Raw genomic sequence first — 23,535 nt, forward strand, 5'->3', positions numbered from 1 at the left:
TGAGGTGTCTCCAGGGTCTGTATGTCTAAGCTGCAATGCTGCTGGCACAGGCTGTCCACCCCAACCCTGCCCTCTCCCAGGCCCCTCTCAGCAGTGAGGCCAGAATGACATCACCAGAAATGTAGACACTTGGAAGGACACAAGAGACACAGAGAAGAGGAGGGTGGAAATCTTCAGAGCGCCTAGCTCCTGGCCCCGGATATGAAGGAGTCTCTCGAGGAAGGCTTGCTCCCAGCCATGGGACTTGATGGTTCTCACAGTTCTGAGTATGGAGTTGGTGAGCCGTGCTCGGGAGGCTTTCTGCCTCATCTGTTCTTCCTGAGACAGGAGAGAAGAGGCAAGCTGGAATTCTCCATTCCTGTGGCCCCAGACGCTCTGCTGCAAATCCTGCAGAATCTTTCTCCAACGCACACACACCAACCCAGCACCTCAGCCAGGGTCCTGAGCCACACCATTCTCACCCTGGGCTTTCCTCACTCCCAAGAGCTATCTCAGCCTCCGGAGACTGCTTTCACTGTGCTAATAAGAAGCCACCAGTGAGTGGCGTGGTGCTGCCAGAAAGGGTATGTGGAGGCAAGAGTGTCGCCTGAACTACATCTTAAATGAGGAGGACAAGAGGGTGCAGGTACTGCGTGCACAGCGAATGCACAGCAGAGTGCGTGGGGGCAGGAGAGGGGGACAGTGAGCTGGATTCCTCAGAGAGAGGGGCAACCGCAGCGGGTTTGAAGGTCAGGCGAAAGTGTCTGGGGTTTCATGTCCCATGCCAGAGACCATAGAACAGTTGTGTGAAGAGTGTCTCTGAGGCCACCCAGGGACTGGTCAGCCTGGTTAGCATGGGGAGGAACGGGGCTTGGGTCATCTGCCGGGAGGGTGTCCAGGGATCTGCAGAAGCAGAGCCAGGGAGGTGAAGTTCCTGCCTACAGAGGTCAGGAAGGCTGGGGAACAGTGGAGCAAGGCCAGGTGACAGTGGAGGGTGGCTGGGACAGAGAGGTGAGTTCTGCTACCCCACTTTCCTGCAGTTCACACCTTTACTGACCAGTTCCTCCCCTTCCATGAACACAGGGTCTACTGTGTGGTCCAGGGTGGACTCAAACTATCTTCCTGCCACAGCCTACCCAGACTGGGACGACAAGTCTCTGCCACCACAGCAAGCTTACTGAGCACGTGCTGTTTTTATCTATCTGTTTGTTTCTGAGTATATACTCAAAAGTTATGTAGTCACTATATAGTCCTGGCTGGCTTGGAGCTTGCTATGTAGACCAGGCTGGCCTCAGACTCACAAAGATCCCCCATATGCGTGCCCCCCGCCATGCTGAGATGAAAGGTGTTCATCACCATACCCAGCTCAACCACTTTGGTTTCACATTTATAAATTAAATAAATAAATACATGCTTGAGGTGTGCATGTCACAGTGAGCATGTGGAGGTCAGGGGACAACTTGCAGGACTTGGTTTTGTCCTCTCACCATGTGGGTCCTGGGACCACAGCCAAGAGGCCAGGTGGTTGGCATTTTTCTGCTGAGCCATCTTACCAGCCTGTATGGTGTACTAAGCACCACCTACTGCCCCAGATGCTGGGTCTGCCTCGGTCTTCAGTGCTTGGAAGCTTCTACTCTTATGTCTGTGGGCTCTATACTAGGAGAAGTGCTATAGCAATAAAAACTTCAGGCAAAGGAGACCTGGCTTGTAAGGCCGGTGGCGCGGCTATACGAGGAAGCAGAGCGGGCAGAGGGGTCGAGGGAGGAAGCGAGGAAAGTGTGCCACGGTGGGCTCTCAGACTTTGACACTGAGGACATCAGTGACCAAGGTGTGGTTGCTTTGTCTGCCACACCTCCCTTCTGGGTGGCGAATGGAGATGAGGGGCAGAAGCAGGAGTCAGTGAGGGACAACTTGGGGGCCACTGTGAGAAAGGCCACGTTCTAGAAGGAACTCACCCAGGAGACCACAGGTCTGAACACAGCAAGGACAAGGCCAGGACTATAACCTCTTCTTGCCTCTCCCAATCTCTGCCACCAACCAGAACCCCCATGACTGTCCCCTGCCCAGGATGTCCCCATTCCCAAATGTCAAACCTGATGGTAGCTCCTTTTCTTGGTAATGAAGAAATTCAAAGGGAGGAGGCTCAGGAAGACGGCAATGGCTGTGAGGGCAGAAGGTCCAAGGAGCTAGGGACAGAGAGGCGAGACATGGGAGGTCTGGTCACATCACCTCCCGGGCTAGGAGTTCAGCCTGTGCTACTGTGCCCTGCTTTTCATATAGGTTATGGGGACGTCAATGCTGGTCTTCATGTTTACTTAGTAAGCGCCTTGTCGGCTCCCCGCCCCGAGCTTTTTAAATGTTTATTTATTATTACCGAGGTCACCTGGCTGCGGCACGCCGGTGGAAGCCAAGAGATGACATCGTAGTCGGTTGCCCCCTTCCAATTGTATATGTCCCCAGCACCCAGCTCGAGTTCTCAGGCTTTCAGACAGCAAGCACCTTAATTTACCCCTGAGCCATTTTGCCAGCCCCTTTTGTTTGGTTTCTCTAGAGACCAAGTCTTAATCCAGGCCAGTCTCAAATTTATGATGTTGCCGAGGCCAAGGCCGACCCATCCTGTTGCCCCTACCTCCCAAATGCAGGTGTTACAGGCATGAGCTGCCACACCACCCTTCAGCCTCTCTATTAACTTAGCCCCCATCTCACCTTTTAGTAGGGAGTCACCAATTAACAAATAAACACATAATTTTGTGACTTCTGATATAAGTGTAAAAATGTCTAGCATAAGCATGCACCATGCCATATTGGTGACGTAGTTACACTGAGCAATTTATTGGCTTATCTTAAATTCACATTTAACTGGACCCTAACTGGATCCGTTTTGTTTGCCAACTTCCTCTTGCTCAGGTTTGAAAATTTTGGGGCCTTTGGTCTGGATACCTGGGAGATGTGGTGGTGGGGGTAGAATAAACAATATTTTTAATTTTTTTTGAGTTTGGTGAGATTTCCTCCACCCCAGCCAGGTCCAGTCTGTTTCTTCTCTCAGTGCAAAGGAACGCTAGCCTCTAATCTTGGGACAAAAGCCAGCCTGCTTGTTTTACCAATGCAACAATTCTACCACCTAGTGGCTCAATGGAGATCTGTCCTGAAGACAACTGGCAGCCTGGGAAAACACTGGGGCAGCCAGGTCGACCCCAACCCTTTCAGCATCTCAAATGCTTTCATTTAGCCACAGCACCCACAATGCCCACCATCTCTGTAAGACTAGGATGGCATGGCGGTCCTCTGGGGCCAGGGCAGAGGCAGGGTGGTCTCAGACCGCTGTCAGTTCGGCTTGCTTCCCAGCTCTTTCCTCCTTCCCTTGCTCTCCTGCTTGAATTCCTGCGTATGTCCGCTGAATGCCTACTATGTGTAAGCCTTGGGATAGTCAAATGTCAGTCTTCACAAGTAGAATACTATCTGGGCACGACAGTTCAGTGCCAGCTGCTCCTGAGGTCGAGCCTGGAGACTCAGACTCCAGCCTTTCTCTGAAGCAAGGACAAGGCTGGCTTTAGTGACACTCATCTCAAATTTTTAATTTTTCTTTGTAAGGACTGGAGCTGAAGCTCAGTGGAAAATCACTTGTGTGGCATACTCAAGGCACCACAGGAAACCACCCGATAGTCCTCATTGTTCACAATGATGCCTCCCCCATCAGCCACACTGCAGCAGGTCAGTGCCGGTCGCCAAGGTCTTGCCTCAAGAAACCCAAACCCTGGGCTGGTGAGATTAAGAGATTAAGAGCATTGGTTGCTCTTCCAGAGGTCCTGAGTTCAATTCCCAGCATCCACATGGTGGCTCACAACCATTTGTAGTGAGATCTGGTGCCCTCTTCTGGCCTGCAGGCACCAGAACACTGTATACACCATAAATCAAAAACAAAAAACAAAAAAAACAAAAAACAAACCCCAAACTGAACCAAACTAAAACACCCGAGTGGGGGATGAATTCATCAACTTGGTCAGCAGCATCTGTGAGAGGGAACTGAGTCCCAGAGAGAGTTAACCTCTGCTGTCAGTCAAGCCAACGCGGCTCTGCCCCAGACTCTTCCCGTTACATCAGCTTGCACTGTGCAGATGGAGACTAGGCTAGAGGAAGAGGAGGACAAAAGGAACAGGAGCCAGAAGAGGAAGAAGAAGAGCAGGAAGGAAGCTCAAACCCACATCCTCGGCTTCGCACCTGCCACAGGTAGACAAAGCAGATGCTGATCCAGAGGAAGAGCAGCCACAGTGCATTGAGGTAGAGGACGCTCTCTGTCAGCCGCTGGATGTCCACTGACACCAGGTTGACCACGTCCCCTGCTGCGCTGGACTTTCTGGAACCACTGGACAGAACCAGGACCTGGGTAGGTATGGAGAGGAGGGCATGAGGAAGGAAGGACGGGAGTGGGCATGAGTACAGGCTCAGCCTCGGTTTGCCATCGTCCCAGCCTTCCAGGGTGGGCATGAGGGTCTGAGATCGGGGAGCACATTAAGGAAAATAAAAAAGCTGGACCTGTGATGATCTGGGCTCATTTGCCCTGTGCTAGGGATGCTCGTGCCCATGCTGAGAACAGCCTCCTCTCCCCGGATGCCAGGGCTCCTTTCTCCCTCTCTCCCAGACTCTAGACTTGCTTTCGTGAATGTAACTAGGCCTGTAGGTACCTTGCACCTCAAGGGTTGTTAAAAAGTAAAAAGTGAACCCAAATCAATGTGGTCCTTTTTTTATAGCTAAGGAAATTGAAGCCCAGAGAAGCAGAGCAATTTGCTCAGAGTCAGAGACCTGTAGGCCAGAGCCTCCGACCCTTTAAGGCATGATACAGGCACGGCATGGTGTCAGGCTCTCCCTGTGCCCCTCTGGCTCCAACACCTTTCTCTGGGAGCTTTGACCTATCTGATCCTGGGGTCCCAGGACCCCTCAGTGTGATGAATGCTGGCTCTTCCTGTGAGGAGTGTGAGAACTTGCCACTCAGCAAGGTTTTACAGAGGGCTCACTGCAGCCCCACCCACCATGACTCTGCCCACCGAAGCCACCCCCACTCCGTCACCCACCCCTGAGAACTTCAGTGGAGACTGGCTGGCTGGCACAACTGGAGTTTGAGTGGCAGAAGCAGAGTTCAAAGATGTTTATAGTTCGTTTCAATGGCAGTTATGCCAAGAGCCAGGTGTCTCCCTGAAGGTCAGGGAGGGTCAGATCTCATCTGAGGATCAAAGCTGTCTTGCTGTGGTAGGTAGTATTTCCTCTTGGGCTCAGGGGAAGTCAGATGTGGAGACTCATGGAGACTCATGGGACATAGACATCCTCGCAGGAATGCAGATTGTCTTGGCTCTCTCCCTGGGGCTAACATGCTACTGAAACAAGGACTCCTTGAAACTGACAGTTCCCCGAGGGTCTCATGCTGGGAGAATGAACACACTGAAGCCTGGCGCCTGAGGGGAAGTTGTTGATCTTTCATAGGGTCCTGAAACTTTGCAAAAGAGGTAAACTGGGCGAGGCCACACCCATGCAGAACTGCTTAGCTACACGAACCTCTTACCCTCTCTTTACATCTGAACCTCACAGTCTTTGCTTCTCTGCCACATTGGGTAAACCCCTCTCTCTGCCTTCCACTGCCACTGTTGGTTTAACTGGCTATTGGAAAAGGTGCCCTGCCCAGCTTGTTAGGGCTGCAGGCCCAGGCACTGACCTCAACAATTCTAGCAACAATACGTTCTCCCTGGCTGAGATGCTTCAAGCCGGAGGAGCCACTGTCTTTGTGGCAGTCTCTGGTCATCACTCCTAAGCATCAAAAGCCAGTGAAGGGGATAAGAGTCGGAAGAGTTCTGACTGGAAAAGCCTCGGGGTTGGCTCACAGTGCATTAGCCCAGCGGGTAATAGCTCAGGGAATGGCCGTGTGAGGGTCTGAGGATGCAGCATGGATGCTGCACACTTTCTTACCCCTGGGGCTCACCTTTCTGTACACCAGACCGGTGATGGCTGTTCGCAGCCTCATCTGCAGGACCTTGACCCTGTACATGTGCTGCTGCTCAAACAGGGTCTGTAGGCAAGCTGACAAGAACATCAGCACAGCCAGGAGCCAGCCTGTCCACGCCGGGGAGTCGCGATCGCCCATGAACTCCAGGAATAGGCTGTGGCAGGGAAGGGGGGCAGGCAGTGAGGCCAGGCTGTGTCTCCTGGGCTCAGGCTGGGCAGGGGAGGGGGGCAGGCAGTGAGGCCAGGCTGTGTCTCCTGGGCGCAGGCTGGGCGGGGAAGGGGAGCAGGCAGTGAGGCCAGGCTGTGCCTCCTGGGTTTAGAGTTGGTCAGTGGTGACCAACTGAACAAAAGGCCACACTTATTTCCACCCTGTTCACACTTATTTCATGTGACTTTGTTTTCGTTTCTGAAACAGGGTAGGGATGGGAGCCATGTAGCCCAGGCTGGCTTTGAACTCATTCTGTACACCATGACCTCGAGTTTCTGCTTCTGCTGTCTCCGCTTCTTGAATGCTAGGATACAGGCATGTACCATCACTCCTGGTTTATACGGTGCATGCCAGGCAAACACTTTGCCAACTGAGCTACAAACCAAGCTGAAGCCCTGTTTTGGTTTTTGTTGGGAACAGGATGTCATTCTGTGGTTCAGGTCTTAAGCTGATCCTGCTGCCTTAGGCCTTGAGGGTTGTGATCATAAAACCCTGCTCCACCAGGCCTGGCTTTACTTTCTATTTGGAGACAAGGTATCAATAAGTGTCCTAGGCTGGCCTAGAGTCCTAGGTGTAGCCCAGGCTGGCCTATAACTTTCCATCTTCCTCCTTTAATCTCCTGAGTAGGAATGATAGCCCTTCACCACCAGGCCTGACTCAACACTCCAGCTCTTGGGTCTGGACATGGTACCAGCTTTGGCTGTTTGGACATGAGGAGGTGGCACTGTGCCAACACCAGGCTTTGCCTTGGGTGTGTGTGGCTTTTGCCCCACCGCCCAGGGCCAATAGCCCTTGAACAGGCCTGCGTTGGTCTTAGAGGAAGGAAAATGCATGGAGCAGAGACAAGTAGCTCACGTGAGTGAGCCCACTCAGTGGGAGGCAACCCCCAGCTGCCCATCCACACACCCTGACCAGGTGGTGAGTGCCTGGGGCTTTCAGCCTCTCATCTTGGTGAAGACCATTTAGCAGCAAAAGCTAGCTGATACCGTCAGGTGACAGGTTCGGTCCTTTGTCCTTCTGGGGGTCAGTTACTTTCTCCTCCATGTCTTCCCCACTCCTGCAGTCTTGCTCTCCATGCTCTGGGGTCCCGAGTCCCACCCAGATGGACCCAAAGAGGCAGAAAGAGCCCAAATTCTTCATCCCAGAAAGATGTCCTCACCTGAGGAGCTTGGGGACAGCAAACCTAAAGGCGTCACTGATGACCAGGCTGACAGTCCCCAGCAGGAAGGTGGATCGGAACACATGCCAGATAGCCCTGAGCAGCGGGCCCCGCTGGCTCCTCTCCGGCTGCAGGAAGGCCTCTGTCTCAGGGGCTCCAGCGGCACTGAGTCCTTTGCTTTTAAACAACTTGGAGTGCCTGGTAGAGAGGAGACAAGGTGTGGGGCCCACATGATACTCAGGGGCTGCAGCAGGCCAACAAATTTCCGTTGTTTTATTATTGGTATTGTTTGAGACAAGACCATTCTGTAGCTCTGGCTGGTCTTGAACTCAGAGCACTGCTGGGCTCTGGAGAGCAGGTGAGCACTGAGGGGTCTCTGGGTCTCAGAGGGCCACTGTTGGGGCCTTTCCACTGTGATGCCCATTTTTAGGGTACTGAAGAAAATCCCCACTTAGAATCTCTGCTGAGATCACACATCGCACCCCTTGAGTCCAATCAGTAATCAGCTGGTGCTTGGCGGGAGTCACAGCCAGGCTGGGCATGTGCTGGGGGAGCAGAAGCAGGACTGAGTGGTAAAGAGACAAGCTGATGAGCCCTGGCTCACCACCCACTCACCCCTGCAGCACACCGCAGTTCCTCCTCCATTCCCTCTCCAGCTGGGAAACAAGTTCCTCTGAAGAGTTTTCTCTTCCAAGTGACCAGAGGTCTTTTGGTCCCAGCAGTTTCCTGTAGCCCCTCCACAGCAGCCTGTGAAAGAGGGTTCGCCAGGGCCATCCTCATGCCCCAACTCGGCCCCTGCAGGTAGCTATGTGACTCCGAGGAAGCCATCTCTGCTGGGTCCTGAAGGCAGTGAACCCCGGGCCCACCCGACCAGGGTGGCCTCCACAGGGGAACTTGTCTACTGGCCCATTTTAAAGGCAGAGAAAGTAAAAACGACTGAGTGTTTAAGGGGCAGCTGGCACCCTAGGGAAACAGACACTCTCTGGGGGTCAGAAGCCCAGGGTCCAAAGCTTGTTTCAGATCTTTGATATTTCCAGCAACCCGAAGGGGAAGCTCTGTTCAAGGCAGCTTTATGTCCCTGGGCCTGCCAGGTGTCCCGTGAGACGGCAAATGAAGGCAAGTGGCAGGCTGCTCTGCAAATGGTTAATTGTCTGGGCAGTCCTGGGGGCAAGCGATTTGACTTAGGATCTGAGTGACATTCCAGTAGGGCACAAAGCAGAAAGCATGGCTGCTGAATGTTTGGAAAGCAGAGTTTGAGACTCCCATTAGGGCTACTGGAAAACCCCTGGGCACCCAAGATGTTGAGTAATGACCACCAGGGGCTAGGCCCTGGGCAAGCGCTTTCCCTACTGTAGATCAACCTGTTCTGCTTCACCTGAGGTCTGGCTGGCGAGAGCAGGACTGGGTGGCCCTGACGGGTGGCCCTGACTGGTGGCCCTGACGGGTGGCCCTGACTGGTGGCCCTGACGGGTGGCCCTGACGGGTGGCCCTGACGGGTGGCCTGAGTGCCTGGGAGAGCAGCACTAGTTGCTTTCTCCTCTGCCCTGGAGGCTAGAGACTTGGCATGTTTAATCTCACTCCAGCACTCAGCATGCAGTAGGTGCTTATTAAATACTGGTGGAGCCATGGAAGCTGAGTAACGGATGTGATTTTACTCAGCACCCGTTACTATGTGCAAGCTGAATATGTTCTACTGTGGAGGCAGATTTGTCCCCATCTTACAGAGGGTAATACTGGGGCTCTGGTATTTCTACCATGGTTTACTAAGAGGCAGAGCCAGAGTTCAAGGGTTCTCACTTTCTCCAGTGAGTGAACTGAGGTATGCTGGAGGGGTACACTGGAGAGAAGCGCAAGGCTGGGTGAAGAGGCCTGGGTAAGCCTTGGAGGACGCACTGGGGATGAGCGGTGTTGACAAGTGAGAGCAGTATCACAGGTCGGGGGCACCACCCAGCCCTGTACCTCACTTACCCAGAAGCCCACCAGAACATGGCCTTGGAGGGAAATGAGGCCTCAGTCTCTGGACACGGATTCTGGAAAAAAAAAAGGCCAGAGAGGAACCAGTAATGGTGCCCACCTTTCGTCCCAGAGCTGAGGATGCCGAGGCAGAGAAAAGAGAGCTCAGGTCCATCCTGGGTCACATAGCAAGACTGTCTCAAGAAGAACAGGCTGACCTTGGTCTCACAGCCCGAAGTGAGCAGGTGGTCAAGGTTAGGGAGACAAGGTGAGCTGACCACGAGCTTAGTCTTCCAAAATGTGGTAGATGTGGTATCTCTTCACTAGAGAGATTTTAGTAAGCTCAGAGCTTCCTGGAAGTCAAGGCAAAAAGGGCAGGAGGGCCAGGCAAGGCGGCTCACACCTTTGGTTCCAGCAGCAGAGGCAGGCAGACCTCTAGGAGTTCAAGGCCAGTCTGGTTTACAGAGCCAGTTCCAGGTGAGCCAAGGCTACAGAGTGAGACCAAAAGGCTAGAGGGATAAGGAGTTGATAATGAAGAACAAGAGGCACTCGGAAGAACAGCTAGCACTTTACTGAGGCGAGGAAGTTCTCAAATAGCCTGGTGCGGTAGCTCATGCCTACAATCCCAGCTCTCCACAAGTAGGAAAATTGCTGTGGGTTCTAGGCTAGCCCAGGCTACCTATTGAATTCCAGGCTACCCTGGGCTTCAGTGTGGGAGCCTGCCTTAAAAAAGCAAACAGACTTCAAAGCAAGACCAAGTTATGAATATGAGATTATGGGGCCTGGTGATAGAATTGTGTAAGGGTGTGTGTGTGTTGCGGAGAGCATGTGTTGAGGGCTACAGCTTCCAGTTCCTTCACTGCTTCCTATCCCCCTTTAGCAGGAGGCCTTCCCTCCACATGATTCTACAACTCAAACTGAACTGCTCTCCTAACCGTGATGGACTAAAACCCTCTACAACTGTGAGCCCAGATAAGCTCCCCTGCCATTGCTCCCACCAGACCTTTGTCACAGTGGTGGGACAGTAACTAATCCACCATTCTTAAGAAAGATGCAACCTGTGACTGCAATCCTCCTGCCTTCCTAGAGCTGGGGTCACAGATGCCTCCAGGATGGGCTGAGCAGCTCACATTTTGCTAAATGGTTGAAAGAATAAACAACAGGAAAACACAACTTGCGTTCTAGGCTAACTCCCGTTGGACGCATGGGATTGTTGACCTCAGAAGGGGACCAGAGATAAAGGTGGCAGAAGCTCTGAGTTCAGTAGGCGGTGACTGACTTACCAATGGCTGGGAGTCTTCCGAGAAGAAGGGTGGCTGGTCCACCAGCCAGGACAGCATAAACTCTGTCACCACCAGGAACAAGCACAGGTAGGTGGCCAAGTGGTGGAGGGGCTCAAGGTGGAAGTTCTGTGGGGACAGATAACCTCACTGAGCCCAGGAGTGGCAATCACAAACAGTGAAGGGGTTCCAGAGGTCGAGGTTGAGACTGGACATCTGTCCTGAGGCCTGGAGCAATTTCTAGATAGGTACCAATCCCAGGTGCAAGAAGCATGGTCCTAGCATTCCTAGTCATCCTGGCTCACACACATGTGGCTTACCATGTATGTGAGTCACAGACCCTGTGGCCGGCACTGGATTTCTTCCTTTCTCCTCTCTAGCCCAGTGGTGGTTTGAATAAGAATGACCCCATGGGCTCCTGTATTTGAATGCTTAGTTACCAGGGACGAACACTATTTGAAAGGATTAGAAGGATTAAGAGTTGTGTCCTTATTGGAGAAAGTGTGTCACTGGGGTGGTCTTTGACTTTTAATAAGCCCATGACAAGCCCAGAGTCTCTCTCTCTCTCTGCATATTGATCAGGATGAACTCTCAGCTGCCTCTCCAGTATCATGTCTGTCTGCACACCACCACACTCCCCACCATGACAATAATGGACTAAACCTCTGAAACTGTAAGCCAGCCCCAATTAAATGCTTTCTTTTAAGAGTTGCCTTGGATGAGGCAGTGGTGGTGCATGCCTTTAATCCCAGCACTTGGGGAGGCAGAGACAGGCAGATCTCTGTGAGTTCAAGGCCAGTCTAGTGGATTCCAAGACAGGATCCAAAGCTACAGAGAAGCCCTGAGCTGCCTTGGTCTTTTCACAGCAATAGAGCGGTGGCTGAGACAAGCCTCAATCTCTCTTTTAGCTCGTTTTACTAGCATCTATTTGGCACTGGGTTCTTCATGTCCACCCTGCCCTGATCACCTGAGCACCAGCTGGATTTAATGGTTCACACCCAAACTTCCCATATGCAGGAGGAGGAACATAAGTTTGAGGTCAGCCTGGACTAGAGTGTGAGATCAATCTCAAAATAAAACAACATCTACAAAAGAAAATAAGGCAGAGAGTGGAAGATCAAGACAGAACATGTCCTCCCCCGGCCTCTGCACACATACACACATAGCACATCCTCATATACATCCACACATGCACATAGTACATCCAAACATGCACATAGTATATCTCATGCACAGCCACACATGCACATAGCACATCTTCATGCACAACCACACATGCACATAGCGTATCCTCATGCACATCCACACATGCACATAGTACATCCAAACATACACATAGCATATCCTCATGCACAGCCACACATCCACATAGCATATCCTCATGCACAGCCACACATGCACATTAGCATATCCTCATGCACATCCACACATGCACGCAGCACACTGCATCCTACATTGGATGAGAGGTACTTATTGGGGAAGGTGTCGTGTGTGAAAAAGGGACAGAAAAAGCAGTCTGATACCCACCAGGGCCCCACTCACCCCTGCAGAGGCCTGCTGGGCAGCGTTGATAGCTGGCAAGAGACAGCAGAGCAGCCAGTATCCAAATAACACCCCAGAAGCCCGAACTCCCTTCTTTCTCTCCACGTGAATCAGGAAGGTGGCAAAGCTCTAGACAAGAAAGGGTGGAGGGCAGAAGGGGAAGCTCCCAAGTCCCTCCCTCTCCACGCTCTCCAAACTAGAGAAAAACAGAAGTTGGGGGCAAGCTGGGCTCCTGCATAGGCAGTGATTACCATGGTGGTGAGCCACACGGTAGGGTGAATGAGAAGCTCCGGTGCCTGGGGCATCCCCTGGCGGATCCTCCACAGGGGCATGGCCACATTGAAGGTGTGTAGAAGTATGAGGGCGAAGCCAAGCACCTGGAGAAACAGACTCATAAGACTGTCGGAGGGAAAAGAAAAACGGAGGCAGACTGGAGAAGATACTCTTTGCAATGTCTGATGGGGCGGTCAGTGATGTCATTGATGTGTCATCCCTCATGTAAAAAATACTCAGCAATAAACTGCACCTTGTGCCTATCCAGTGTTTCCCAAGACACCGAAGAGGCTGGAAGGTTGAGTGTTGGGGTGACTTAGGATGTAAAGTGAAGGTTACTCGATAGGTGAAGAATTGTCTTCTAGAATGAATGGTCCTGCTGGGCTGTTTCTGCTTGAGGCTGGGGGTCAACACTGCTTAAAAGCCAGGCTGTTGCTAACCGCAAGCCTCAACTTCAATTGCTCTTAGGAAAGTGATGTTGAAACCCATCTGACTGCCTCAGTAAACCCCCACCAATTAAAGCATCTCCTGAAATGTGTCTCTGCGATACTTTCCAGGGCCAGCCAGCTGTGCTGTGGTGGAGCCAATGCTCCTGGTGATTCTTTCATCACCACATCTGTATTGTTGTCCCTCCCCACTGGAACCCCTGTCCACTCTTGGCTTGGCCTCTTTTCTCTCTTATTTGTGGTGGTCAGCTGATCAACCCACCAGTGACTGCAGGTCACTGGCTGGGCCATTTCCCAGTGAGACTGGAGGCCTGCAGGCTGTGACTTCAGAGAATGGTCACCTGCCATGGTACAGACTAAAAAGATCCTGCTGGCTCCTGTGGAAAGCCTTGCTTCCTGTTTGCAATGGATGGACCCCCTGGCCAAGAGTACACTTTGGTGGAAACTGAAGGTGGCAGGAAAAGGAAGGTGTCCAGCTAGAATCTGTGGAGGAGGTGGTGGAATCCTGGGAGCCTCCTCGGCTCTTCCCAAGTTAATCAGCACACACGGGGAGAGTCCTCTTAATTCTTACTGTCTCATTCCATCCTGTCTCTCAGGGATGGACATCCCAGACCGAGCCTCTGGTCCTGAGTTTGCCTCTGCTAGATTGTCTGCCTCATGTGTGGTAAGTGGAATCTCTCCTGTATGAACCTAGACGGGGCATCGGAATAATTTGGCTTCAAGCTGTAGATTGGCCTGGTGCCTGTAGACAGTCTGGCCATGTGTCAATGGGCTTGTGTAGATGTCCCTGTAAAGAGGTGCCTCAGGTCCCCCAAGAGAGGTTTACTGTCCACAAAGGAACCACAGGAACACCCACTCTTAGACCCAGACAGTCATCGCTGTCCCTCCCAACTCCCCACTTTGTTGTATTCCTAACAACTGCCACAAATTTTACCCTTAGACTCTACAGAAAAGACACGGAACCTTCCAGCGTAATGTCACCTTGCCGCAGCGTGGCTGTTAGCTGACCGAGGGCCCCATGGCACTGTAGGCCGCCTTGCGTTCTGCAGCTTGACCTGAAGTAAATATATTATAAAGAAGACAAATGTCTGGGCCTGACAGCCAGTGCCCTGTCCAGCCTGCACCAAAGTGCTGCTGGCTGGCCCTTTTCTTTCTCTTCCTCCGAAAACTGTAGCCATTTGCTGGCACTTCCGATCCTTCATGGGGACAGGTGCCCTTTGTATCCTAAGCTATAGCCTCGGGGTTAACATACATAGTTTTTCAGCTGTCTGTTTTTTTCCTTTCTCTATGATTATACTGACGTGATCCACTGTCCACGGTCATCTGCTAGCTTAACTAATTTTTGCAAAAATGCAATACTCTGAAACTCTCAGACTCTTGGAAGGTGAAGAAGAAAAGATGTTTTTTTTTCTTTTTCAAAAAAGCCTTTTAAAAATCCAAGCACCAATAAAGTCCCCCTGAGCCCCACGATCAGCAAGAAACTTAAAGTTTAGCAATGTTAACTGGGAGTGGGATTGGGAGTATATACCCATATATATATGTGTGTGTGTGTATGTGTATATATATATATATATATATATATATATATATATATATATATATATATACCCGTATATATATAATATCAGCACTGGAGAGGTGGAGGCAGACAGAACAGTTCAATGTTAGCCTGACCTACCTAGCGACTTCCAGGCCAGCCTGGGCTACATGAGAACCTATCTTAAAAAAAGAAAGCGAAAAGGATAAAAAGTGTCTCAGTTAGGGTTTCTATTGCTATGAGAGACTCTAGGACCACAACAACTCTTATAAAGGAAAACTTTTAGCTGGGGCTGGCTTACAGCTTCAGAGGTTTAGTCCATAATCGTCATGACAGAGAGCACGACACATGCAGACAGACATGGTGCCGGAGAGGCAGCTGAGAGTTCCACATCAGGATCTGCAGGCAGCTGGAAGAGAATGCCACTCTGGGCCTGGCTTGAACACCTGAGACCTCAAAGCTTGCTCTCAGGAACCCACTTCCTCCAGCGATGTCACCTACTCGAACAAGGCCATACCTCCTGATAGTGCCACTCTCTATGGACCTATGGGGGTCCATTTTCTTTCAAACTACCACAAGCAGGTAATTTTAATTTGTTACATTATGTCATAAATGTAATTTAGATCCAACCTCCTTTTACTAAGTTAGTAAATTTCTTATGCTGCTCTGATTTATGGTATTAAAAAAAGGGAATAAAGCAATAAAAAAGGAAACCAATAAGTAGAGGAGAAAAAGAAGACAGAGAATGTAGTTGTGGTGGCTTAAAGAGGAAGTACCCTCATAGACTCACGAGTTTGACCCCTTAGCCCATAGGGAGTGGCACTGTTAGGAGGTGTGGCCTTGTTGGAGGAAGTGTGTCACTGAGGGGCGGGCTTTGAGGTCTCCCATGCTCAAGCTACACTCAGCGTGGCACACAGTTGCTTCTGCTGCCTGCAGATCAAGATGGAGCACTCTCTGCTACCTCTCCAGCACCATGCCTGCCTGCACCGCGCCTGCCTGCACCGTACCTGCCTGCCCGCCGCCACGTCCCACCGAGGTGATAATGGACTGAACCTCTGAAACTGTAAGCCAACCCCCATTAAATAGTTTCCTTTATAAGAGTTGCCATGGTCATGGTGTCTCTCACAGCAGTAGAAACCCTAACTAAGACTGTGAGTATGAGGATATATTTTTGATAAGGAAGGTTAAAGAAAGAACATTAGCTTGGGATGAGCAAGGGTTTTGTATGATAAAATTAGAATTTTCTCTAAGGTAAAAATGATTGGCTCCTTCCAAAATGAAAAGGGAAAGCTGAGGCCAAAACCGAAAAGCTTTAGCACAAGAACAGAGCAAGTCAGAAGCCGCGAACCTTCTAGACGGCGCGAGCAAGCTGACACGCTGTCAGATTCCAGTACACAGCTACAGCTGAAATTGACGCCTCGGTCAAAGCATGAGGGTCCCTTCAGATACTGGTGGCCTGACAGAAAACAAACTTAAAGAACAAACATTTTATCTTTTATATTTTCTACTACCTTTTAAAATTATTTTTTAATTATTTGTTTTTATTTCATGTGCATTGGTTTTGCCTATGTGTATGTCTGTGTGATGATACCAGATCCCACGGAGCTGGGTTTACAGACAGGTGTGAGCTGCCATGTGGGTGCTGGGAATTGAACCTGGGTCCTTTTGAAGAGCAGCCAATGTCCTTAACCGCAGAGCCATCTCTCCAGCCCTCTACTAACTTTCTTACCTGGCTTTTAACTACTTGAAAACCAGTCTTAAGATAAAAATGTTATAGAAAGCTGTTTGTTTTAGTGTACATACCACCTAAATATCATATGAAAGTTAATACTAAAATCTATTGCTTCCTCTGCAAACCTGGAAACTTTTTCTGTCAACAACCAGAGTTGAGAAAAATGAGGATAAAGAGAGATTGAAGAGAGCCAGTGCAAGATCAGCCAGGGGATAGCAATGCCTCCTCTGAAAAGGCCCTGGGACCCTGAAAGCCATTTTGTCCTCTTCAGTAGGTGGGCCACAGATGCAAGAGCTTAGGCTTGAACCAGGGGATGCAAAGAAGAAAATAATTACAGGAAGAGATGCCCTGTTTGCCTAAGGGATGGGAGCTGACAGGGGGAGCAAAACTGTACCACCCACAGGTGACAGAAGCAGTGTAGAGAAAAGTTAAAGGAGCCAGGGACTCTGAAGTTCTAAGAGTAATTGTACTAAGCCTTTGGCTGACCTTAACAGCCAAAAGAAAAGGGTTAATGTTTGGCCCCATCACTAATAGTATTATAAAACAAAATTTCCCCAGATTCTGACCAGAATTTATTATATCAAATCCCAGTTTAGCCAGGCATCTGGTAGTGTCATGGCTTTTGAAAGAGAGCCTCCCATGGGTTTGGCTCCACCTTACTTCAAGGAGCATTATCAAGTCTTATTAAGTCCTGCCTGGGATGGGTCTCAAATCCCAGGAAGACAATCAAGTTTGTTTCTTCCAAAATGCAACAGAACCAACTTCAAACAGTTGTACAGGCCATGCATGGAGGCTCATGCCCTTGATCCCAGCACTGGTGAGGTAGGTTTGTCGATTTCTGTGAGTTCAAGGCCAGCCTGGTCTACAGAGTGAGTTGTAGGTTAGCCAGGGTTACATAGTGAGAACTTGTTTCAAGAAAAAAAAATATTACAACAAAGATACTAGCCCATCTTTTCTGAGCGGATCTTGAAGTGTCAACCTTTTGTTTTGTTTCGTTTTGCTTTTTGAGACAGGGTTTCTCTATGTAGCTCTCCCTGGCTGTTCCGGAACTTGCTCTGTAGACCAAGCTGGCCTCAACTAATAGAGATCCACCTGCCTCTGCCTCCTGTCCATCACCACCTGACTGCAATTTCTACACTGGGTCAAACTGGACAAAACTTCCAGGGGATCTCTTGTCAATAACCTGGTTGTTATTATTAACACCTGAGCACCCATATACATGACATGTTATCGCGCCCACAAACCCCAGAGCTCCACCACAGATAGTGCTCTGACAGGTTCCAACACTCCCCTCAGAGGCTTCACAGCCTCGTCCCTCAGAATGGGACATCTTACACTTCTGTCTGACCATCTGTCACACCAACAAGAGACAGGGCCACATTGCTTTTGTGCAGCTTGAAGAATCTACTTGAAGAAGGGACCTTTGCTCAAATGTCCAAGATTTAACCTGGCTGCATCTGTTGGGGGTGGAGTGTGGATGCCAGTTGAGGATGGTCATAGCAAGCCATTTCTCACTCAAGGCAAGACCATCCTTATCTCAAGGGCAGCCAGCACCAGCCGGACTGCAGTTATTCCCTGACTCTGTACTGCTACCACACCATCTGATTGTCTCTGCAGAACCTCTCTGAGGAATGCTACCCCCAGGATGCCCCATGCAGCGGCACTGCCGACTCCTGCTGCGCCATACCATAGCTTATCCAACCACCTCTACTTCTGCCTTATTTTCTGCCCTGGTGAATTCCTTCACTCCCACATCACTGTAGTATCGGTGATGGGCATGGCATGCAATCTCTACTAGGAAGTCCTGGGAAGGGATGGGGCTGTATGGATGGCTCAGGAGGGAAAGGCTCACACTTGCTATGTCGGCATTTATAAAAAATGGTAAAGCAATTGTATAGGAATTTTTAAAAATGTTCAGCGGGACTATAAATAAGGAGAAAATAAGCATGGAACTGTCCAGGAGTGTGGTTCAGTGACAGGACATCTGCTGTGCAGGTCTGAGGCTCTGGGATCTGCCCGCAGAATGGAGTGTGTGGCACATGCCTGTGACCCCAGAAACTGGCAGGGAAGGTGGGGGATCAGGAGCTCAGGGTCATCCTTAGCTACATAGCTACATGGGACCCTGTCCTAAAAATAGCCAAAACACAAATACCTGTCAAAGTTATAAAAAGATTCGTTTTAAATTGACTGTTTGTACCCCATTGTGCACCTACAGCAAATGAGAAATGCCAGGTCACTGTAGCTATGTGCTTCTCTCAGGGTGAGAGTGTGTAGATTTGCTCAGTCTGTTTGTAAGAACTTTGACCATGGGTTTATCTCTGTCCCTTCTTCACTATTGACCTGTTTGGCTAGTGGCTTCCCTTCTTGCCTCTGTCCTCTGTTCTCGCTGATGGGAGGTGGGGAGTCTCTGCCAGGTTCCAACCTGCCCCCAACACAGCCGCCCCTCCCCCCAACTCCCTGGTTCCAGGCTCCCTGGTCCCAGGCTCCGTGGCTACCATTTTGACTTTGAAGAGGCAGGACATCCGGAGGTAGCACCTGCCATGGCGATGGAGGTAGAAAAGGTAGATGGGGCCGAGTACCCAGAGGTACATGGGGGGCGCCCAGCTCCCAGCTGTTCTCAGGAAGCACAGACTGAGCAAGTGATGGGCCACAGGTTCCTGCTGTGTCTGGTTCCAGACCTGAAAGGAACATCGGGGACACTGTTAGGATGGTAGCCACCTGGGTCCCAATCTCACCTGCCTATGGGACAGACATTGCATGAAAATATTTCAAGCCCTCTCTGGTGTGCTTTTCGTTTTTTCATCCTAGCATCAATTCCATAAGGCAGATGAAGGCTAGCGTATGGGGTTCCAGGTAAGGTAAGGAACTTGCCTAGTCAGCTGGGAGACAGTGGGGCTGGCTTTGAACTTGTGATTCTCTGGCCTCAGCTTCCCAAGTGCTGGGCTTACAGATGAGTGGCACCTGTTACTTTATAAGAACTCTGGTTGGTAGTTGCTACTGTACCCATTTCATAGACTGAGGTATCAAAGGGAACTGTCCCGTTTGCACCACACAGACAGGAAGTGGCAGAGCTGACTGTGCTTCTCTGACAAGGAGGGATACTGAAATCTCGCTGTACGGGCTGCCTAAAGAAGCCTAACGGCGGTGGATTCACAGCACCGGGCATGGAACAAGTCCTCGGTGAACTCGAGCTCCGGCCCTTACCAGCTGGACTCCAGGCCCTAGAGTAGGGTGTAGATGAGGAAGGTAGGGACAGAGGACGCGTCGGCTCACTAGTTTTATGCAAATAAGAATCAAAGTCCCCAGTCTTAAACCCTGCTGGGGCCCGGGTTTGGTGAAGGGATCTGGAGCTGTCGCTCCACCACTCACTGGCCTTATTGCTTCCCGAGGTCAAGTATTTGAGGCTGGAGTACCGCCTTTCCCAACAGCTCGATGGGACTCACCCTCAGGTCGGTGCAGGGCTGTCCGGGCGAGGCCATTGGGAGCCCTCAGTCCATCAACCCTCGGTCGGTCGGTCTGTCAGTCCCAGAGCAGCCTTCAGAGCCCGGCTCCAGGCTCGTTAAGAGGCGGGGCCGGGCGGGGTTGACTGGGATTGGAGCTGGGAAGCAGAGGCCCCGGGGCAAGGTCCAGCGGTGTGTGGAGGTGGAGCTGGTGTTCGGTAAAGTGATTCTGGAACCCCCGCCGGGACTCTGTGGGAAGTCCCTCCCAAATTGGGGCCCTAACCATCGCAGGAGGGTGTCCCGCGGAAAGACAACAGACCTAAGCCGTCAGCAACTGGGGAAGAATGCGGTCTAGATGTGGGTGCTGGGATGGATGTAAAAAGTCTTAGTTTTAAAAGTATTTATGCTGGGCGGTGGTGACTCACTCCTTCAGTCCCAGCACTCAGGAAGCAGAGGCCGGAGGATCTCAACGAGTTTGAGGCTAGCCAGGGCTACCTAGTTAGATGCTCTCTCCAAAGCAACAACAACAGCATCATTTCTAATAGAAAAGCCATGCCACAAAAATACATCCTTTATAATAAAGAAGCCAAATTACAGATTTCATCTTGTTATGTGCATGTGTTGACAAAACCACAGCTCTTTTCTTTCCTTCTTCTGAGACAGGGTTTCTCTGTGGCTTTGGAGCCTGTCCTGGAACTCGCTCTGTAGAACAGGCTGGCCTTGAACTCACAGAGATGCCTCTGCCTCCCAGGTGCTGGACTTAAGGCAAGCGCCAACACCGCCCAATTATCTATGCAGTTATTATCTTAAAGGGAATAAGAGGAAGTTTATTCTGGAGCCATTTTGAGCCATGGCTCAGGAACACAGATTTGGGTCACCCAAATTCCATCTTCTGTCAGTGTTCTGAGTTACGTGGGACAGCTGAAGAAAGCTGAAGAAAGGGTCACTCCAAGATGAATTTAGGCCTTACAGTCAGCAGGGAGGGACAGCCTAGGTGAAACTGTATCTCAGACAGCCCTGCAGGAGCGTAGTTACTGATTGCTACACAAAAGTAAAAAAAAAAAAAAAAAGTCGCTTTTTGGGTAAAACAAATTCCTTTTACCAAAGCCCTGATCTAATCTCTGTGTTTCATGAAGGAAAACATCGCACGCCTGCCACTTTAGCTCTGGTTGTGTGCTGCGGGCAGCACCAATAACACCAGACACTCCAGGTGTGCCAGGGCCCTCTTGTGTCCAGGGTCATGCAAAGGCCGTAGAGCCCCTTCAGAAGAACAGCCCTGTAGATAACAGAACACAACCACTCTTTTCTACAGCGACTTCTTCAAGCTCTAAACACCGCCAACAAGCGGCTGTTTCGTCCTGCTGTTTGCCCTAGATACAGCGACTCTACTCGGTTTTCACCACGGCCTTCCAACATGGATGCAGTCTCACCAAGTTTTATAGTTTTACAGAACAGAGAAAGCCATAAATCAAGGCAAGTTAAAGATACATTGACGAGTACATCAGAGAGGCAGATACGGCAAGGTGGAGGCTGCTTTCCTATAGGCCTGAGATGTTATCCAATGATGTTCTTAGCTTTCGGGTTGGTAGAAGCTAGTTGTCTACTTCTATCAATTTTAGAATCTGTAGATTGTAAAAGTTTTTTCTCTATTGTTGTAAGATGCTAGCTTCAACACGGGAGGAGGGAGGAGGGCCAGAACCAGCCCAGGATAAGGCCGGTAGCCTCAGGCTTGCAGCAGTCCAGTATCGCCACTGCTGAAGTTCTAACCAGCCAGGTTCTTTTCAGGAGCTTTTGTTCAGAGGTGTGCACCCGCACGTCCAGGTGAGAGCACAGCTTTGAGGGTCATCCCCAGGAAGGCAATTTACAGCCTTTCATTGTTCTGAGCTCACCTTCCCCATCAGACTAGACAGTGAGCCAGGGCCCTCCTGTCTCCACCTCCCATTGCTGGCCACCAAATCTGGCATGGTTTGGGGATCAAACTCAGAGGTTGCAAGGCAAACACTTTCCTGACTGTGCCATGGGCCCAGGACCACCCCTGCACCCAGTCCCTTACTCTCTGGTTGCACTGGTACTTCCTATGTAACTCAAGCAGGGTGTTAACTCATGGGAGTCCTCCTGCCTCAGCCCCATGAGTGCAGGGTTTGATTATAAGTCACGTTCAACTTGCATGTGTGCCTATACTAGGGAGCAAATTTAGGGCCTTGCTAGTCATGCACTGAGCTATTTTCCCAGTCCTTTCAAATATTTTACGTTTTATTTTCAGAGAGTGTCTAAAGGTGTCCAGGTTGATTTTGAACTTGTTCTGTAGCTCAGACAGTCCTTGAACTTGTCTGGTTAAAATAAGGTTTTATCATAGGATTTAGTGCTGGTAGGGGGTGTAGGAAGGAGAGCCAAATAACAAATTTCTAAAGGGCTTTTTAAAATTACATCTGACTTGTGAAATATGTGCATCAAAAGGATTTGGGACTTGTTGACTATGTCAGACCTGAATCTGAGGCTGCTCGTTTCAGAGGCTGCGCGGAGTCCTCCCGGACGCCAGAGGCGCAAGCGGCCGCGATTCCCGGCCGAGCAGGTGTCCTAGCTGTCTTTCTTGGGGGCGTGACGCAGGCCCCGGCGCGCCTGCGCGGAGCGGCGCCTGGGCGGGGCCTGGGCTTGTCAGCCGAGCGGGGAGGAAGGAGCCGGCTGCGTGCGGTGTGAGGGGCGGGACCGGGCGGGCTGCGGAGGGTAGGCACGCGGAGGACGGGCCATGCGTGCGGGCCGGGGTGTCGCGGAGCTGCTGCTGCTGCTGCTGCTGAGCGGCGCGGGGCGGGCGGGCGGCTCCGAGGACATCGTGGTCGGCTGTGGGGGCTTCGTGAAGTCGGACGTGGAGATCAACTACTCGCTCATTGAGGTGAGCCGCCGCGCGTGGCCAGGGGCGGGCTGTGCGACCACGGGCCGGGCTCTCTGCGGCTCCGCACCCTTCCCTAACAGCGCCGAGGGGCGGGCGGAGGGCGGAGAGGGCTTACTAGACCCTGGCTCCCCCAGACCGAGACCTCTGAACTCAGATCTGCCCAACCCATATTGCAGAACCTGGAAACCACACGTGTCACTCTCCATACTGCAAACCCAGAGGTTCGGACCCATGGTTCCTCCATCCTTTCTGGGGTGCCTTTAAAGAGATCGATTCCCATCGCTAAGTTCGGACGTGGAGCAGTATAGCTACCTCTGGGGCTGTGAAGCCGCCTCTCTGTCCCCACTACTCCTTCGCTTTTCCAAGTGCAGAGTTCCCAGCCACCCTGCATAGTCGGTGGTATTCCGCCAGAGATTTGTGAAGCAGTTTCTGACTGAGTTGAAAGTTCCGTGAAATGATTTATCAGCCCAGTGGGATTCTGACCCAGAAAGCCCGCGAGAAGGGGGATGGGCAGAAGTAGACTCGAGGGACTGGAGAGAGCTCTGGGCCTGGTTTTCCCAAGGAGGCTGGTAGCCAGAGAAGGGGGTGGGGCAGGAGGTAGACAGGGGCCCAGTAGGAGAAATGTGGGGGTGCCAAAGAGAAGGGTATCTGCGGCCCCTTTGAGCTGCTCCAGTGCTGGCAGTGGCCTCCTTTAGCATGTCCCTTAGGACTAGGGGAAAAGGTGAGGAGAAGCAGTCCCCACCCTGATTTCCCTTTGCCCTTTCTCCAAACCCCGGTCTGTACGTGTAAGATGGTGTTAGATGTGGTAGAACCTAGAAGCGTGGTTTCCTAAGGTGGAGAATCAGCTATTATCTTCCAGCCTTTCTGTGTGGTTGGCTGATTTATATTTTATAGTTTTTTTGAGACAAAGTTCTTAATGTAGCCCAACCTGGCCTCAAGCTCAGTATATCCAAGGCTGGCTTTGAACTCTGGACTCTCTTGCCTCCAAAGGACTGGATAACAGGGGTATGCCCTGGATCCGTCTACACAGGACTCCTGGGAACTGCTGGGGACATGTTACCAGGTACAAGTGCCACCTCCTGGTTTTGCAGCGTTGGGTGTCTCA

The 23,535-nt window shown here is 51.1% G+C and overlaps 2 protein-coding genes across 10 annotated transcripts in view; one reads left to right on the forward strand and one right to left on the reverse strand.

The window, feature by feature from the left end:
• The window catches only part of Abcc6 (ATP binding cassette subfamily C member 6), a 47,547-nt gene extending 27,848 nt beyond the window's left edge, over positions 1-19,699 (reverse strand). For 5 of the 8 annotated variants that reach the window (XR_005283457.1, XR_005283456.1, XM_038313479.2 and 2 more), the window contains exons 1-12: positions 19,544-19,699; positions 18,596-18,778; positions 12,364-12,489; positions 12,113-12,241; positions 10,574-10,699; positions 9,306-9,367; positions 7,953-8,084; positions 7,338-7,535; positions 5,948-6,125; positions 4,198-4,359; positions 2,073-2,165; positions 115-318 (exon numbers count right to left, since the gene is read on the reverse strand). Coding sequence is in view for 6 of the 8 variants with exons in the window: in XM_038313479.2 (XP_038169407.1) it covers positions 115-318; positions 2,073-2,165; positions 4,198-4,359; positions 5,948-6,125; positions 7,338-7,535; positions 7,953-8,084; positions 9,306-9,367; positions 10,574-10,699; positions 12,113-12,241; positions 12,364-12,489; positions 18,596-18,778; positions 19,544-19,579 (1,629 nt within the window). In the remaining 2 variants the exon portion in view is untranslated. Of the gene's footprint in view, positions 1-114; positions 319-2,072; positions 2,166-4,197; positions 4,360-5,947; positions 6,126-7,337; positions 7,536-7,952; positions 8,085-9,305; positions 9,368-10,573; positions 10,700-12,112; positions 12,242-12,363; positions 12,490-13,794; positions 13,887-18,595; positions 18,779-19,543 lie in introns of those variants that run through there. The other 3 variants (XM_038313481.2, XM_038313480.2, XM_038313482.2) reach the window with 3 other exon arrangements.
• A 2,544-nt stretch (positions 19,700-22,243) lies between these two features.
• LOC119802783 (nodal modulator 1) overlaps positions 22,244-23,535 on the forward strand; it is a 59,676-nt gene continuing 58,384 nt past the window's right edge. For both annotated transcript variants that reach the window (XM_038313918.1, XM_038313919.2), the window contains exon 1: positions 22,244-22,430. In XM_038313918.1, coding sequence (XP_038169846.1) covers positions 22,287-22,430 — 144 coding nt within the window. In that variant the 5' untranslated portion in view covers positions 22,244-22,286. The remainder of the gene's footprint in view (positions 22,431-23,535) is intronic.

Source organism: Arvicola amphibius, chromosome 12 (assembly GCF_903992535.2).
Source record: "Arvicola amphibius chromosome 12, mArvAmp1.2, whole genome shotgun sequence".
In the NCBI taxonomy this organism is placed as follows: Eukaryota; Metazoa; Chordata; class Mammalia; order Rodentia; family Cricetidae; genus Arvicola; species Arvicola amphibius.